This window comes from Anas acuta, chromosome Z, assembly GCF_963932015.1.
Source record: "Anas acuta chromosome Z, bAnaAcu1.1, whole genome shotgun sequence".
Classification (NCBI taxonomy): domain Eukaryota; kingdom Metazoa; phylum Chordata; class Aves; order Anseriformes; family Anatidae; genus Anas; species Anas acuta.
This window is the reverse complement of record NC_089017.1, coordinates 16,357,399-16,375,876: the sequence shown is the minus strand read 5'-3', so window position 1 is coordinate 16,375,876 and position 18,478 is coordinate 16,357,399. Positions and strand designations below refer to the sequence as shown.

The window sequence follows — 18,478 nt, the reverse complement described above, 5'->3', positions numbered from 1 at the left end:
CCTACCGAGGCCATTATGAGTTTTGGCTCTGTTCTCCACAGTGTTTACATATAGTCCCATGGGGCGTCATCTGTAAGTTATATATATGCATCTTCCATGCCACATAAGTCAGGAATAGCCATATGGGCCAGAACACATCTCAAGACAGGCTCCTGTAAGTCTAGACTTAAAGAGTCTTTGCAGAGTGTGTGAAAGCACAGGTAACTACTTTGAGTTCCACGAACCACAAGGCAATTTCATCTAGGCTGTGTATCTTCAACTTGCTTTCAGAAAGCCTCTAAGACAGCACCCAAAACCTTATGTATCTAAAGTATACCACATTAATCCTTTCACTCACACACTCTTTTAGAGAAACAGGTTTACCACTGTATTTTAAATAATTCATGTTGTCTTTTATCACTTATCTTCTACATGCTTACAACACTAACTGGTTATTAGTTTATTCCAGTACATGCATATGAAAGCAATGTTGGTGGCTACTTAATATTTTTCACTCCTTTAAAATCTTGGTGACATTTACCTTCAAGTTGTTTTGAATTTCCTCACCCTACTATAAATTTGTATACATTTTGAGAACTTCTGAAGCAGCTACAAATAGTTCAAAGCTGTGTCATCGAGTTTCTGGAACACTTTAGAGCAAGTGCCCTCAGACCAGTTTAAGCATTCCTTGCCCATTTCAGCTCACATTCCTCTCTTTGTTGTCCAAGCCATGTATCTGGTCACAACTGACCTTTCCTGTAGAGACGTGTTAATTGTTTCAGCCCTCTGTTATTTGATCTCCTTCCCTGCTATGTAATGGACTTCTGCTTTCCTTTGTTGCAGTCGTCTAATACTCTTAATGAATCTAATGAATCTCTTTTTTTTTTGCCTTCTACTTCTCTTGTGAAATGATTTCTTTCTTAAACTTCCCATTTCTGCACTACTGGTTTATATACCTACCCTCCGCTGTGTACACTTCCACTTTTCGCTTTATTCTTTTTAGATCCTCAGGTTACCTATAACCTGTTGCAACTGTACTTGTTTCACACCATGTCTCCTATCCTTCAACTGCATTGTCTCACCCAGTAGATCAGAAATTCAATTTCGCCCAGCCTTAACTGAACAAGCAAAGCTGCAGAAAACTCTAACCTGTTTTACCCAGTACCACAATAAAGTTTCCCTCCACCCCCAAACATATAATTGTTTCTTCATTATAAACATGAACACCTAGATGATTTTGAAGTCTGTGCATTTACCCAGTTCGTCCCAGAGCTGCCTATACTTGTCAGTCATTGCAGTTCCTTGTTGTCTCCAAAGTGCCAGACGAGGGTCAGCCATGAACTGTTCTGTTATCAATGTCAACATGCGAGCTCCATTTGAATCTCTCATCTTTAGCATCTCTCGCACCTAGGAAATGAGCCTTTTAATACAAACTTGAAAAAAAATATACCATGGTACAGACAATACTTTTCAGTGTTAAATTTTCCAACTCTGTTGAATAAGAAATACCATTAATATATCTGAAGCGACATTTTTAAGTAGAAAAAATAGTCTACCTTCCCAATTTTAGCTATGATATTGATTTCAGTATTCCATTGCAATTCTTCAGACACTTCTTCCACAAGTAATCCACAGGTGTATTATGCAAGCTACTACAAGACTATCATTTCTACAGGTTTCTCCAGCATTCTGAGGGTGGGGAGGAAAAGAACACCGAAGGTGCAGATGCCTGGAATGTTACTTCATAACCTAATCCGATCTCAGAGACATAGGAGATTGTGGTCTGCTGCTGTACAACAGCCCATTATTAACTTGCTACCACATTCTCAAGGCTTTGTATTGTTTTACAACAACAGAACTTGACATGAGACGCTAACAAGTACAAACTGGCCGGAGAAATTGGGGAGAGAAAAAGGGAAAGGTTTAAAATATTCAACACACCTTTGCAAAAAGCAAATTGAGCTGCTTCCCTGATCCATGGTATCCACCCTGGGAGAGGAAGATTTTAACTTGTTCTTGGACCTGTTCCTCATCCAAATGCCAGCAGTTTTCATCATCTATGCTAGCACCTGCTGTTGGGTCAGGAGCACCTGTAAACAGCAAGAAAAGAAATTATGTTCTACATGAAGATGAAAGGTTCATGGGTCCAAGGGAGAGCAGTATTGAAGAGGTTTATAGATTTGTTTTGTCCTGTTTTGGATGTCTTGGCTTTAATCTAAGCATTCTTTTTAAAACAGACTTAAATTTCTTCTCAGTAGTCTTATGCACTTAGTGGAAAAGCAATGACAGCCTACAAAATGCTATTTAGGTAAATAATATTTTATATTATAACATTAAAATAAAGATGAGCTTTTTCCTCCCATCTCAGCAGGTATACTTGAATGCTTTTACAAAGAAAATTATACTTTGCATAGTACTTCTACAACTGTGATGTTAAAACCACGCTCCCCAAAACACCTGTGTAATTCCTGTACCTTCTGCAATCTTGCTCAGGTTTAAGTGACTGCTAGTGAGCGCTGCTACTGATGAACACGAGGAAAATCATCACCTCGGTGCCTCTGAACTGTGATGGCTCTGCAAAGCTAAACAAAGAGTAAAAAAAATCCCCAAACAAATCTGTAGTCTTAAAGTACTAGAGGCATTTCCATCATAAGCAAGAGTTACAGCTGAGTAAGACTGGCGCTTCTAGAGAAGCAATTTTACATAGGCAATGTCATCAGCACAGAATCAGTTCAGAGTAACTCCACCTGAATTAGCCTAGTACAAACTGAAGTGACTGGATTTACAGAAGGAAGCACTTTGGTCACAGGTTGCTCGAAATCAAATTTTACAGTTGAGATATGCGATTTTCCACTCATCTCAAGGCTGACAGAATTAACTAAACCAAGTTCTTCCACCTAGTATATTTCTGAAGAAGTCTACTGCTTCGCTGGGTATTTTTTTTTTTTTAAAGGATTCAAACTGAAATGGCTGAAAAACACTTATCTGGACTGTCAGAGAAACAACTCAAGGTAATGCATGACCATAACAGATATAGAGTATTTTAAGCACACCCAAGATTCAACTTAACTCAATGTTTTGCTTTTGGGCTTGTCACTACTGTGGAATCTCCATCTCTGTTAGCTTTTGAGAAGATGTTAGAAATTGAATTACATTACACAGTCTATCACCTTTAAATCCCAGTCCATGTTACCGCTGTAGCCAATACTAAAAGAATACTGTAGGAAAGGAAAATTACATGGTCAGAATTGTAAAAGATTGCTTTCAAAGAAGTCCTGAGAACTTGAAATGTAGACATCGACAGATCTTCAAATGTAGAGGAATTAAACATTGATCCTATTGATTTAAGCCTTCATTTCACATTTGTAGCTGTGCCATGTAGGTGAAGCTTTTCAGCAGTTGCCGCAAATGGTGGAATCTTTATTCAATGAAAACACAACTAGAAGATTTAAAAGGTCAGAGGGATGCCTTGTCTACTACTTGCTGAGAGAGTCAAAAAAATCTTCCAGCTCAGCAACTTCCTAAATGGCCTCCAACTTCAGAACCTACAACTGGGAATGCAGCACTGCTGTCCTTATACACATACACTCAGATTAGTAAGAAATGGTTTCTTTGAAGATATGAAAGAACTCTCCTGCCTTCCACGGGAACCACAAGAGTGTCTCCAAAGATAAGAATCAAGCCCAAGATAATACAAAAAAAACAAGGTATGAAAAACTTCCTCTTCTGTGAGTTCTCCCATCTTTACTGTGTTAGTTTTAAGGAGCTTTCAATCCAGTCAGCTACATAAAACACTTGCTGGTAAGTCTTCAGTTGCAAAGAACAAGATAAAAAGGGAAATCAAGCCACATGAGAATGAGCAGTGCAGCTGTTGCACAGACCCAGATTTGTAATATCACCTTGCACATAGCTTAAATATTTCATTGTTCTAAAACACGGAAAAAAAGACCCGTGAAAATGAATTATATGAGAGAACAGATATTCAAAATATATTTATCCCTCACTTCACTGGAATTTTATCTTTAAATAAGCTTGGTATGGCTACTTTTAAATTATATTAAAAATAGCTCAAGATTCCTCAGCTAAGCTTCCCTATTTAGGGAAAAAAAAACAAAATTCCTTCCATAACTGTTTACATTTTATCAAAAGCCGGTCGGTCAGCTTGTGCTGGAAGGTTAAATTTCAGCTCAGCTACCGCAGATTCTTTAACAACAGGGTTCCTTCATAGGAACAAGGGCGCCTGCTGCCCTGGGCCGGTGGCAGTGCCCCTGCCAAGGCCCCTTCTGCCAGCAGGATCCCAAATATACTTTCCCCAGGGGCTCAGCACCACTATACTTACACTAGCATTATTTTCGTGCCAGTGGGCTAAAAGACTGCAATAGCTGAAGATGCCAAGCCAAGGGTCTGAGCTTTAAGACGGTGTTCAGTACAGCACTACGGATGCTTCAGTTCCAAAGCTGTTTTCCTTACAAGACAGGCTACACTCAGCACGATTGAGATTTTTTTGTCAGGGCGTATAATGAGATTTCAGTGTACGTTTAACTGGCACTGGCCACGGCTGTAATTCACTGATCCTTCAACACCGCTGGAGCCGTGTTCAGCGGTAGCCACGGACTAAGCAGGCCTGGAGACGTCGCGTCTGGCCGGGCGCAAGGCCCAGGCCCTGTCCCGGCCCAGGCAGCAGCCTCAGCTCCCCTGCCCACGTTGCTCTTGTCCTGAGGTGCACAATTCCATCTCCATGCCTCTCCACCAGACACCTCTCAGGATCGTTGTGTTCACTTGTAAGAAGGTGAACGCTCAATAACCGAGCCTTTTTCTTCTGCTCACACAGGCATTGCTCCTGAGTGACAGACAGGACTTTCTGAACTGCAACTTTCCTTTGGAAGGCATGGGACCAGGCTAGTAGAGGAGGAACTATTTAAACCTGCAGTAGGACTGCAAGAGAGCACTGTCTTAAGAGCTGATAAATGAAGTCCTAACAGTAACCAGCAGGACGGCTCAGGCTCTGAGGGCTCGGTTCAAAGCCAGTGGCTTCTCTCCAGGTGCAACGTGGCCCTGGGTGGGCACCACGAGGCCTCCATCAAAGGGCAGCCTGGAGCCAGGCGGTCCTGAACGTCGCCTCTGCTACACAGCTTGGTACCAAGAGCAAATCCCTCTCCCCACTTGTAAACTGGGGATAAATATTACTTACATGCTTTAGAGGGGTGTCATGAGGATAAATTAGTTCACATTTGAACTATGAAAGTGAAAAGCACCGTATAATTATACTAAAAATTAAAACCTGTAATTAAACTGTGTCAGTTTATAGACACTCGCATATTAATCTCCCTCCCTCCAACCTCTGGCTTTGTTAACTTCTGTCATGACTGGTCTTTGAAATAGGTTTTATGTCATGTTCTTACTGACAGTTAAATACAACAAATAGAGTATTTATACTCAGTATACAGATACAGACAGACATTTACTCATGTTCTTTTACTAAAATTAAAACAATCATATGATCTTAGCAACCAAAGCAGGAATACTGTGCTCGATTGTTTTTAACACTGAACACCCAAATAAGATTGAAAATGGGGTACAAACCTATCATATTTACAGCCGCAACAGGCTACATGTTAAGCATAATCATCTTTCAAGTTCTCAGAAGTAGAAGCATTTTAAAAATTTAAACACTTATCATCTACATAGCAATTTTAAGTGCAGTTGCTTACAAAATGAGCAACCACATTCAAGAATTTGTGTTGTATATGGAAAACAACTGCAGAAACAAAACTAAGCAGAAGCAAAGCAAGGGACATTAACTAAAATAGGTTAAGCATAGTTAGGAATGGTTTATACTGCAGACTGCTCAGGAGCAGATCAAAAGTGAAATTTCATTAGAATAATAGAATTCAGTCTTTATGGCATGAACTTTCTAAATCTTCAACTGACACTATGCTGAATTTATGGCAGTCGTAGCCATACTGAATTTTTTGAACTTCACTTTACAAAAGTCTTATGAATTTAAGTATACAAATGAACTGTAGATCAGTTACATTTTATTAAATGTCATCCCATGGCAGCATTCGGAAGAAGATAAGAAAAACAATTACAAATAAAAAGCATGGCTTACTGAGTACTACACAAGGACTGAATGGTCCCAGCTAGAGAGCAAGTTTGCTGTATGCTGATTCACAACAGAACAGTAATTGATTTTTATAAACTTAGTATACTCAGGACTATTCTAAACAGTAATTATATAAAACCAAAGATCATAAAATTAATGATTCAAAGATATTAGTAGGTCTTTGATTTCCCCAAATGATTCAAAGTTTATACATAAGTCACTTCATCTGGTCCTTAATTTCAGAACTCTTGGGTGGAATTATAACACCTGCTAAGCAGCGCACAGCATCAAAGGAGAACAGCAATTGCTGTGAAGCAGCCAGTGCTAATAACAAAAAAGGTAAAAACAGGACATGCTATGGTAAGCTGGTGAGCAAATTTAGCAACGCCCCCTCTCCCCAACAAATTTAACTTCCAAACCATTTTTTCCCCTTCCATCTGCACAGCAAAATCTATTAACTTCTCTGCTGACAGTATCTAACCTCTCCTGCTAAAATCCTGGTCTCGCAAGCATTATATAGCAGTAACTTTCAAAGCCTACATGTGCATGACAGATAAAAGCTTCCTTACCAGTCTAGACTGCCATGCAGTGTTTTCACTGCATCCCCTTATTTTTACGTTCCACATCTCAAAACAAAAGCTCATGATTTGTTTTCTAAATATGTTCTATTTTAATGCTGAATGGATGTGCAAAAACCTTTCCTAAACATACAAATTCCATAAAGTATGTTTTCACATTGTTTTGTGGTTATCAATCCTTCATTTCGTTTTACATTGTACTGCCTATTCACATCTGCTTGGGTTTCTGAGATTTGTTTAGTTTTCATTAGTCTTGTTGTTACTTCCTTCCCAAATCTGGATCACAGGCAACTCTAATGCTAAGCACTGGGGCACTTTACATTTATCCTTCCTGAAAAGAAAACTGCCAGCTATTTCCTACATTCCTCTCCTACATTTAGGTTCTCAATTTTGCTAGTTTAAGCAGGACCATATGAAAGATTCCCTCTTTTAAAAACACAGATTTATCTTTGTTAAATGTTAATCAGTTCTCGTTTCACTTTAAGGAACTGTAGCAGACTGGCAATGCACTGTATTCTATTACTCAACCCTACCCTACTATTCCCCACTAAAAAACAAGCATCAATTAAATACACAACGTTTAGATTAACACATTCCCTTATATCTCTAGGTTGCCTGTTGACACTTACAATACAGGAACAGCACTAGATATTCTGAAATTTTCAGGCAATGGGATTTTTTTTTCTTTTTAAATCAAATATTTTTCTGATAGATGTTGCCTTCCTGAATGCTTCCACTGCATCTCCTAGTACATGTTACAGATTAATCTTTGCAGGGGGTGTATACACAGATCTGCCTGGACAAATACAGAAGTTAGTACCCAGGGACTGCTGCTCCCAGTTCCTCAACATTAAATCTGAGTTCATCTGCATGTAGCTTTATGTAAACGTGTGACTTGTCCTCTGTATCTAATTAGAGAATGGGAGAAAGTCTGGAGAAATGCATATAGGTCCTTTGAGAAGAGACACTAAACACAAAAGGTATAATATAACTTAAATGAAAAAATGAAATTGTTTTGTTAGGCTGTCCTTATACCAGTAAGAGACCTTTTCCCACTATGCACGTAATGACAAATCAATTCTTATGTGATATCAGTATGTAAACTGATCCTCCCCTATTCCCCCTCAAATCCTGCAGTTACTTTCCTAATTCCACTCAAAATCTCAGGGACATAGTTTGATCTTGCAACCGATCTATATTTAAGTGAAGGTTTCACACCTAGGAAAAGCTAGGTACATGCTGACAAACCTGGTTGATAATCCATCGTCCTGACTATTTGTACAGCTTTACACACCTGACAGATTCCTCTGCTATGAAGTACAAAAAAATAAGAGGAAAGGCCTCAGCTAAGTAGGATGGAAATCTACACCCAACTTGCAGAGTGAGCATCCCTGGCTGGATGTAACGTGCAGCTACCCGTTACGAAGCACAGACTTTCGGGTATTGCTATAAACACCTACAGTTGTCCTCAGTACACCTGACTAAGACTCTGTACATCTCCAGGTTTGGGATCAGGAACCTGTACAGCTGTAGCAGTGTCACAAGTGAAAATCAGATGCAACAGATCTTCTCAATTGTAAGAAGTGCTTTTGTGCCCTGAAAAGATGTAAAACCCTCTTGTAGCATAACTACTACTAAGTGAAAATTAGCATAGCAAACAGAGGATATGATTCCCAATAATTCATTCAGCTTTCCTGAATTTAGTGAAGAGACCACATATTCCCATGCTTCCTTCCAGGAGCATCCCTTGATTTCTTCCTGGGGTGAGGCTCAGAAAGTCAGAAAGAAAGACGGGGTATCTATCTCAATCACTTGTATCAGATCTCAGAGGGATTCCTCATTTCACAACCTGTATCAGCAGTGTAATTCACTTCACTAGTTAACCCCAGAAGTGGCTGAAAGCAGTCATCAAATGCTGCACAAGACAGAATTTTGAACAAATGAATAAATACCCAATTCACCTTGTGTGCAAGGAAAGTACTGCACAGTTATTCCATCTCCCCAGCCAGCTCATAAGCAAGTCAACAAAAATGCTGTGGTCAGAGCTCTTCAAAGCCGTGGATCTTTCTTATAAAACAATAAATGGTATTCAACAGAGCTGATTTCTTTTGCCTATTGCTGGAAATACAAAAACAGAACTAGTGAAGCCACCAGTAGAGGAAAAAAAAATTGGATAAAGTAACCCTGAAATAAGAATTCCTCTAGGTAACACTGAAGAATACCTCACCACACAACTACAGAATCAGGACGTTCCTTTTTTTAAAGCTGTTTCTGGTGTTTCTCTGTGTGTCAGGTCTCTTCTTAATTTCATAAGCAAGTTTTTGTAAGTTTTTCCTCTGATTTACCCGTGCCTCCAAGCAGTGTTCAATGTAATTCCACTTCAAACTTTAAACTGTTCAAAGCAAGCGAGGTCTACAGGACAGTTTTATGTTACAAATTGAACATCTGCAGCACAGGAGATCTGAGAGAGTGAATGGTGATCTTATGTTCATCGACCTATGTTATTAAAACCAGCCCATTTCTTTTGATAACTTTTTTTGTTTTTAAGGATTTGAAGATCAAAATAACAGAATTATAGTTATGTATCCAGGAAGAATCCTCACTTGCTATATGGAAGTTACTTTTTCCTTGAACAAATCCTGTATTTTTGAAAATAGTAAACAAAAACCAGCCAAACAAACAAAACCCAACATCAAATCAGACTACCGTTTTATGGGAGTCTGGAAGGAAGAGCAGGAGGCTAGAGATCCGCTTTTGTAACCCAGCTTTCTTTGGTAATGGCAGTTTACTTTCTTACGCTATCTGGATTTTCTACTTCAGTTTTAGTATTTTGTTAAGAAACCCCAATAGTCAATAAAGACAAACTGCAATCTCATTTGCTGGGAAGACAGCAACACATACAAGACAAACATTTTAGTTCAGTGGGCATTTTTAAAATACCCTACTGAAACTTATTGTGATTTTTTTTTGTAATTCTTTTTGCTACTTGGGCTGTGACAAATATTAAGTATTTCTCTAAAAATAAAAACTAACGAGTAAAGACATATTCTGACAATAAGGAAATAGGTGACAAAGATCAGCATGCCTGTGATTAGAATAATTATAAAGTTGATCAAACTTAAGCACTCCCTGCAACATCCTTTCTGTTGTTTCTCATCTTATATTAGTCATTGCACAGCTAATATAGCCATATATAGCTGTCATCTGTCCTTCCTTTCCCACCCCTCCCTTCCCCTTTTTCTAATCACCCTTGACTGTTTTAGTCTTCCCTGCATCACTCACATACACACCATAATTCTTCCTTCCTTTCCTTTAATTCCCTATGTTCAGGCTATTACCAGCTCTCATGCTATGCATGCTTTCAGCTTACAACATCGGAAAACCCTCCCCTATTGCTTAATACCCTGCATTTGCTTTAGCTTCCCTTTCTTTCCACTGGCACCAGGCAGCTCTGCCAGCCAGATTCTCATTCTGCTCCACAACAGCTAGAAGCATAGTCTGGCCTCTGGCCACATGCAAGTACCCCATATCCAAAAAAAGAACACTACTCCTGAAACTCATCTTCTTGCAGCACTGCCTGCTTGGGCTTGTGAGGGTTGCTGGACCCTAAGGAAAAGGGCTAGACTGTAGGTGAGCCCCGTTATCAGAACGACTCATTTCTTTTGTTCTACCTAGACTGAATATAGCAACTGTGTGGGGCTTCTTCTCTAACCTTAAGGCAGCTTGGCTGTGTTTCTGTTGCAAATTCTTTGCAACAGCACTGTTTCCTCTTAAATATCTAACACACAAGTACTGTTCCTGTCAATGAAAAACAAAAAAACAGATGTATTTAGATAACTTATTCTTCCCCTCCAAATTGCACTTAGGCTTACAGCACTGCTCATGTTGGAGTTTTTTTATCAGGTGACCTTACAGGAACACAGGACTGTAAACTAGCTGGGTCAACTCAAACCCACAGTCACTCACTTTTAATTTATTGGGGTCCATACAAGCATCACCGTCACACCCAACACTTCTTTAAAAAGGTAAGATGTTCAGCACAAGAAACTGAAAGCCATTAAAAATATGTGCAACAGGAAGAGCAGAAAAGGTAGAGAGACCTTTGTGGGCTGCTGCAACAGTAACCAGAAAAGTGCACTGAAATACAGGATGTGTATTTCTCCTAACTTCATATAAAAACTGTTTCCCAAAGGATAATTAAAGCATATTTAATGTTCGAAGCAGACCAGTAACACCTCCTTGCTTGCATACTTTGCCATTAAAACAAAATTACACAACAAAAACCTAAAAAGATTAGTTAAAGAAAAGAGTAGCAAAAAGATGCAGTCGGTAGGTTGGTTCTTTGAGCAATGTGGCTATATAAAGAAGAGCACTGACATTGTTCAGAGCAGAAAAATACAAGTGTGAAGTAGATCAGGCCATGCTATTAACAGCATTGGAGACATCAAGCTCATTGCTTATGAACTCTTCTCTTTTCCAAAAAGTTTTACTTTCTAAACATCTTGAAGTGAATCTTCAGCAACAGAATTCTCTTTTGTAAACATTATAGAATTGCACTCAGGCTGGAATGAACCTCAGGAGGTCATACTCCTGAATGCCACTGAGATGTTCAAAATCAAGGAGGAAATGAGACAAAAGGAAGAACAAGCATCAAAACTTACCATGGACTTGATTGATTTCTGAATTCTGAGAAAGAATTTCATCTGCTAATTTTTGAGCAGTTGGCAAAACTTCTGTGTGGTGCACTGTGATCAAATACTGTACAAATTTTTGTAGTTGGTCTCTGTTCATTTGAAAGAGTGTCTCTGAAATGGGAAGATGCAGTTTGACCTGATCTGGCTTGCGGATCCGGTATAAAGAGAGTGCCACAACGTGGGCACAGTAAAAGATGTCCTTGTTTCCACAGCTGCAGGTCACTGAGGTAATCTTGCAACGATCAAAGCTGATAGCTACATTGCAAACAGTTTCTGGCTCCGATTGCATTGCAGGCTCTGTCACTGTGCCACTCAAGTGGAAACCTGTGCAGGAAAAGAGAAAGCGCTTAAGTTATCGAGAAAAATACTATAAACTCATTATCAATTACATTTAACTAAATACTCAGCACAGTCATTACCTATTTCTTAGAAATTATGCATCTTAAAGAACCTGACTTTAATTACAAATATGATGAACTCTTTCATTTGTACGTACCCTTTTCATTTCCAACAAAATCTAAGGGAGGTAAAAACCCAGTTTACAAGCCCTCTTTGCCGCTCTATCACAATGTTCATAAAAGCTTGACAGTAAGAAAAACATTTATTTGGTAACCGATAGCTGTGAAACTCCCAGTAGCTCAGCAAGTTGGCAGCAATTTTCCAAACCCTACACCAGGGAGATTGCACCTACCAGCAAATTTAACCATTCTCTCAATAAGCAAGAGGGAAGTAGTGCACTCTAGTGGCACGAACCCTAGTCCTAATCTCCGCTCTGCCACAGTTCATTTACACAAGTCACTTAACCTCTTTGCTTTCAACTCTCCCACCACTAAGGTGATGCTAAAGCTCACTTTCATACAAAGGATGCAGCAAGGCAGCTGCAGCTGCATAGCTCCTTGTAGACAGAAACTGCTGCAGTTACCAACACACAGGAAATCAGATTTACAGCACTGAACGAGGTTCACAAGCATCACAACACAAGTCTGCATTATGAGTCTGTTTTCCAGTCAGCACGATAACGCACAGTGCAAAAGAGCAAGGCTTTCTTATATTCTAAGTCATGGTCTGTGACAAACAAGATGCTCATTTCAGCAAAGACACCAGTGCTTAACAAAGAACACATCTGAAACAATGCCTCAAACACTGTCCTCTGGAGATCAGACCCAAATCCACCTCTGTTTTTCCAGGATGAAGACTTAGGCCTTGCTCTTAATACTGTCTCACTGATCAGCAGAACTTGGGTGTTTCTTTTGGATTTTAGATAAGCATGACACTGATCTTGACTCATGCATTAACTCAGAGGCACAGATGCACAGAAATACAACCACATTTCATATGCTGGATCAGTATTAAACTTGAACAGCGTGCATACAAAATCTGGAACAAGCACTGTAAGTGTTATACATTAACTATTTATAATGGAATTAATATAAAACCACACCACTTAAAGTCCAAAATTAATTTAGGATTGTGAAACAAAAGAGTTGTAGGAAGCAGTATGACAAAAAATATGTGGAAAAAAGAAACATATACATTGCTCTAGTCCAAATCTCCAACTGTTTTGAAAAAAAATTAAAAAAAAAAAAAAAAAGAAAAGAAAAAAACCTCTTCAAGTTACAGGAAATGAAGAGGAAAATCTCTCATTTTTTCCATTTGTTTATGCTGTATATTTCAGAGCAGGTTCTGCAGTCAGCATCACTGTTTGGATTACATTTGGCTGCAGCACTCGTACCCTACCCTGAAGGAGGTCATCTGCACACACTAACCTAGACTTTGTGCGAGGATGTTTACTGGTTTAAGTGGTTAGAGTTGAAACTGAAGAGGCGGTATACTGTAAATACAGAGGGGAAGGGGAGGGAGGCTGAACAAGCCTGAGCATTTCGTTGTGTTGCTCTTGGCTCCCCTCAACACTTGCACAGAGAGGGGGAGTGGAGTTGCCCCTCAACTCGTGAGCTCCTCCCTCTTCCCTTTTGTTGTTAAGTAGTTGTGACTTGCTCCTGTAAGTGTCTCAGGGGGGAAAAAAAAAAAAAGAAAAAAAAAAGAGACTTTAAACTTAGCCAGCTCTGTTTATATTTCAGATTAATTCCCAGTATATGAAAGATGGATTAGTGGTCTCAAAGAAACTGAATGGGTGACTTTTCTTTTGAATATCAGTTTCCTGTGACATATACATAAAACTATTTCTCATCTATGAGCTGAGGAAAAGCCTAACACTTGAACACAGAAGAGGCTCAATCCCCTCCTTCCTACTCTCAATAAGCAGCTGAACTATTAATTCCTATAGAAAAAATGTTGTTGGTACTTCTTCTATGAAGACAAACAGAAGACATGCCCAACCAGCCACTCCAGTAATATTACCAGTTTTAATTTTTCACCCTGTAATTAAAGCACTGAAAAGGTTAAAATTCCCCTGGGATGTCCAGACATAGAGTCAACAGCAGAACTGCCTCCAAGCCCCTACTCATGCGCAGACACACACTGCTCCCTGCTCTCCCTCCACACAGGTATTTTGAGAATTCACTTTACAAGCAGCAACATTTATAAACAGAGATCCTGGTCTAAACAATGACGGCACTGACACAGCTGAGTTACCTAACCCTCCCTTTCTTATGTTACCAGGATTTAACCAGAAAGATCAACCTGCCCTTGCAGCCCCAAATGCAGCAGCTCTGCATGAACTGTGTGGCAATGATGCACCATGCCTGGCAATTACGAAGCATGATTTTTCTTTTCTTTAAATACTCTGAAAAAAAGGAGATTGTTGTTAGTAAATATGACCTTTAAAAGGGTTTCAATGTGCCAGAAAAAACAGTTCAGGAAATTTCACCTCTAAAGCCCTAGTAGGGCTGCTGTAATTGAACAGGGAGGGCTGTTCCCCTCCTGCAGACATAGCCTTTATCTCTTTTTAACATAACCATCTAACAATCTCCAGACAAAGTATCAAAAGTTTGTAGCAGGTAGAAAACTGACTCATGGTGCTCTGCTAAAAAGCTTTTGTCAGAAGCAATTTCCAGGCTGCCAAGAAGAGAGATGTGAAGTGCTCCTTGAGGAAGGCAGAGGGAATCTGTGCTGGGACTGGAAGGTACTGACATTTCACTGACAGATCCAAAGCAGCACAAAGTCTCTTCTGCTAAAAGCTGCAACCCCTCGCTCCAACAGGCATTCCTCTACAAAGAGAAAATTCCTCTCTTAATCAAATTCACAAACCTTTGCTGGAAACATTTATCCATTCCAAGGGAGTGGGGGGGGGGGGGGGGCGGGAAGTGCCAAGAACCCCAGCGTTTCACCTTGAAAACAGATCGCTCATTCATTATTACCTAGAGACAACAGAAGAGTTGCAGGCAGAGGAGGGTGTGCTCACTACAGAAGCTATTTATAGAGCACGCATGTTTCACCTTTTCCCTTCAGCTGCTGCATTTCGAGATGTTTTAATGTTTTCAAAACAGCACGTGGCCCGTAATTCAAGCTCTACTGATATTTTCAATATGCAGAGGCTTTGCATTCCGGAAAAAAATGGGTTTAGAAAGCCGATGAGAGCATTAAGACAACGTACCAAAAGAAGCTCGTTCGCAAAGGAATTTTGCTTCTGTTGAACGCTCACCACAAAGACGATTTAGCAGCCAAAAAAATAATGCTTTCAGCTGCCGTACTTTTGGAAGGGGATGGTGCCAAAGTGCCATCAGGATGAAAACACGAAGTTGCTGAATTTTACAAAGTAATTTTTGCCAAAATCTGTTTGACAGTGCCCCATCTATTAACTAAAAACAGTCTGGGACTGTGGAACCGTCTGATAAATGAAAATTCACTGTGCAGTAGCAAGACCATACGTACAAACTGTCCAGATGTCCTTCTGAGGTTTTTCATGGAAAATAAATACCTTACAACAAAACAAAGGAAACTTCAAAATGTAAGAAAATAAAGAGGAGAAATGGCACGCGTAGACGCAGCAGCAGGTTGCCTTTCAGTTTCTCAAGTCAAAAGCAGATTTTGAAACAGCAAGTTCCACTTTTCTAACAGGACAAGCAGCAAATCTACTGCACTAAATAAGCAACACCAATGAGCAACAATATATCCAACTCCAAAGATGTGTTCTCAAGATAACAAGACAAGCAAAAACTACCAGAACAACAAGCTATGGACCTGGATCCATTTGTGATTCAATCAACAATACAACAAGCCATTATAAAGCGAACTTTATTTGAAAAAATATTTTGAATAAAACTCAAAAAACTTTTTGGCTGAGGTTTCATAAATGCTAATAACATGAAATCAAAACAAGCACATCGACAGATTTAAATATAGACTGTTCTTATTTATGCACAACAATAGTACTTCAACAAAATTTCTAAGAAAAAAAATGAAATCTGCATTGCCTACATTAAAAATATATCATCATTATCAAGAATTCTATCAATTAAAAAAAAAAAAAAGACAACACTAAGTTCACACTCACAGTAGAAAACTTAGACTGAAATGCAAACATGCATCACCAGTGGTACTTTTTATCCTTTATAGAAAATACAAAAACGTCAGAACAGGAAAATTTCCCACATCCTGAAAAAGTGACTTTGAGTAACTCGCTGTCACATACTTTTTGATAACACCATCTACACCTCATCCAGTGTTCATACACTACCTTAAAATTAGGAAACATGCTATTACCTGTATTTGGAAGTTAGAAGTGTTCCTAACATTGTTCCATTAACCCTATTTTCCAGCAGTTTACAAGTACCATCTACACACACTTATTCTGTAAATCCCAGGAGCTGTTCCAAGCTCAGAGAAGACCAAGAGCTGAGGCTGCTTATAGAGCAAAGGAAAGGAAGACCTTGTTCAGAGGGCTCGGGGGTCTTTCAACAAGCCAGACCTACACAGACAGGTAACCCGAATCATGCCCTCTAACAGCCGTTTAAAGGAACCTGTAGGCCTGCCAGCTAGGACTTATTCAGACTACTATACTACTTGGCATACATAACCACCGTATACAGTGAAAAACACTTCTGCTTCATCTTGCCTACCAAACAGCAATAAGAAATGGTTGTGGGAAGTAGTTTCCAGCTGTGCCCGTTAGCTATTTTTTTCACAACTTAGATCAGTGGTTGAATTTTTTTTTTTCCCAGGACAACCAAAAGTCTAAACTACGTTTACCTCATTCAGATTTTGCCTTTAAGAAGTGGCATTCCTCTAAGACAGCAAAGTAGCATCCTATGTTCAGTTCTGTATGAACTTTGGACCACTCTAAAAACAGATCAACAATACACTGTGAAATTATTTTGAAGTCAAAACTGTGTGTGCCAACACTCAGCCCAGAGGTAGCGTTAGCAGCCCACTTACAAACCAGAGAAACACCGATTTCAAATGGAAAACACCTTCTCGTAATAACCTTAAATATGCAGGTGCAGAAGTAATGAGGAGCGCAAAAAAAAAGGATTAATTAACATGGGCAGTGCCTAAGATATCTAGGGAGGTAATGGATGTACAGGGCATAGAGTAACTTACATGTGGGGAGCGCTGCTAGAACAAATTTGACTTTACCACTGCACTTTGACTTTAGCACCAGCCACAAACACCTACCCGGACCCAGTGACTCGTGTTGATGAAGACATCAGCCAGGATTTGATATTCCAGGGCTTTTGCAGGCACGGGGGGGGGCAGGTCACGGCGCACAGCCCCATGCACCCGCCGTGCTGACAGCCCCAGCGCCCGCGACTGCTGGCGTGCCTCCAAGGCCGCGTGCGCTGTGCCGCTGCCAGCCTGATTTATTCCTCCCGAGGCTGCGAACGCACCAGCCTTATTTAAAGGCAGCCTTCCTCCGGGACTTCCTTCAGGAGCCCCAGCCTGGGAGTCGCACATCTCCGCTGCTCAAACGCCAGCGCTTGATGCTGAGGCCCGAGAGGGGTGACCCACGGCTGCGGACAGGGTGGGATGGGATGGGATGGGATGGGTCCATCCAGACTGCTCCTACCTAAGGGAAGGGAAAGGCTGTTCACACAGCAAAAAGCCTTCCCCAGCCCAGCAGCCTTATCAGCCCTGTTTTAAGACTGACACTGACTGCAGCAGCTCCTGCTGCCTGGAGCTGGAGGCAAGGAACCAAACCCAGCCTGCTCCCCATCAGCACGGCCTCGAGGGTCCTCTGAAGTTCCACCACCAAATTCCCATGGCTTGTAACTTCCATCCTACCCCACACGAATCACACAACCAGGCTCTCACCAGCTCTGTCCGCAGCCTCAGGTCACACCTCTGCAAACCCAGACAGCCACCTGCACCCCAACGCATCTGACACGTATACAGTCAGCCCCAGTTTGCAGCATTACCTTTGCAGCCAAGGAAAAGCAGCGAAGTCTTGGTGTAAATAAGAAATACCTTAAAAAAAAAAAAAAAAAGCACAAAACCAAACAAAAACAACAATAAAAATTCTCCTTCTGGACAGCGATAACACAGAAGTCTGCCTCTAGCACAGCGATGCTCAGATTATCATCTAGGACGATACGGCAAGCAACGGTTATTGCCCACGGAGCAGCAGCCGAGCAGAAGCAATCAAATCTCTTCAATTAAAGGTTGAATACAGCACAGAGCAACCTCCGTAACTGTGAACGCTGACGGATGCCTCTTAGGTAAAGAAGGCAGTCAATGGCTGCAGGCCACTCCAGCAGGTATACAAGTTTTGTGTTTTGTTTTTTTAAAAAAGCAGTATCAGTTTAAAACAAACTTTGCTCCTCTTTGCTAAGAGTTTAACAGATCCTCTCCCAGTACACCATACCTTAAAAGCAAACAAAACATTTAAAAAAAAAAAAAAAAGCTCTGCATAACCCTGGAAAAGCTGCAGCTGATGGGTACAGAAGTACTGTTTGCTGTGAGACACCAGCAGACAGGAGATTAATTTATATATCCAAAAATTCTTCCCAATATTATATCCCACAGAGATCATGTGATGGTTATTAACAAATTAAGAATGCCAAAGAAATCATACGCTTCATAGAATGTGTGCAAATTAACATTTTATGATTTATGATGCACGGAATATGGTAAGCCTCAAACTTCTGAGGGAGAAGTAATTGTTTATCTGAGCTGAGGGAAACTGGCTGGAACCATAACACAATAGCTTGCTGCAGTGAAAATGT

The 18,478-nt window shown here is 40.2% G+C and overlaps 1 protein-coding gene across 4 annotated transcripts in view; it reads right to left on the bottom strand.

Moving 5' to 3' along the window:
- Positions 1 to 18,478, bottom strand: part of ZSWIM6 (zinc finger SWIM-type containing 6) — a 116,079-nt gene that overhangs the window by 42,645 nt on the left and 54,956 nt on the right. For all 4 annotated transcript variants that reach the window (XM_068665915.1, XM_068665914.1, XM_068665916.1 and 1 more), the window contains exons 2-4: positions 11,325 to 11,681; positions 1,921 to 2,069; positions 1,236 to 1,386 (exon numbers count right to left, since the gene is read on the bottom strand). In XM_068665915.1, the coding sequence (XP_068522016.1) occupies positions 1,236 to 1,386; positions 1,921 to 2,069; positions 11,325 to 11,681 (657 nt within the window). The remainder of the gene's footprint in view (positions 1 to 1,235; positions 1,387 to 1,920; positions 2,070 to 11,324; positions 11,682 to 18,478) is intronic.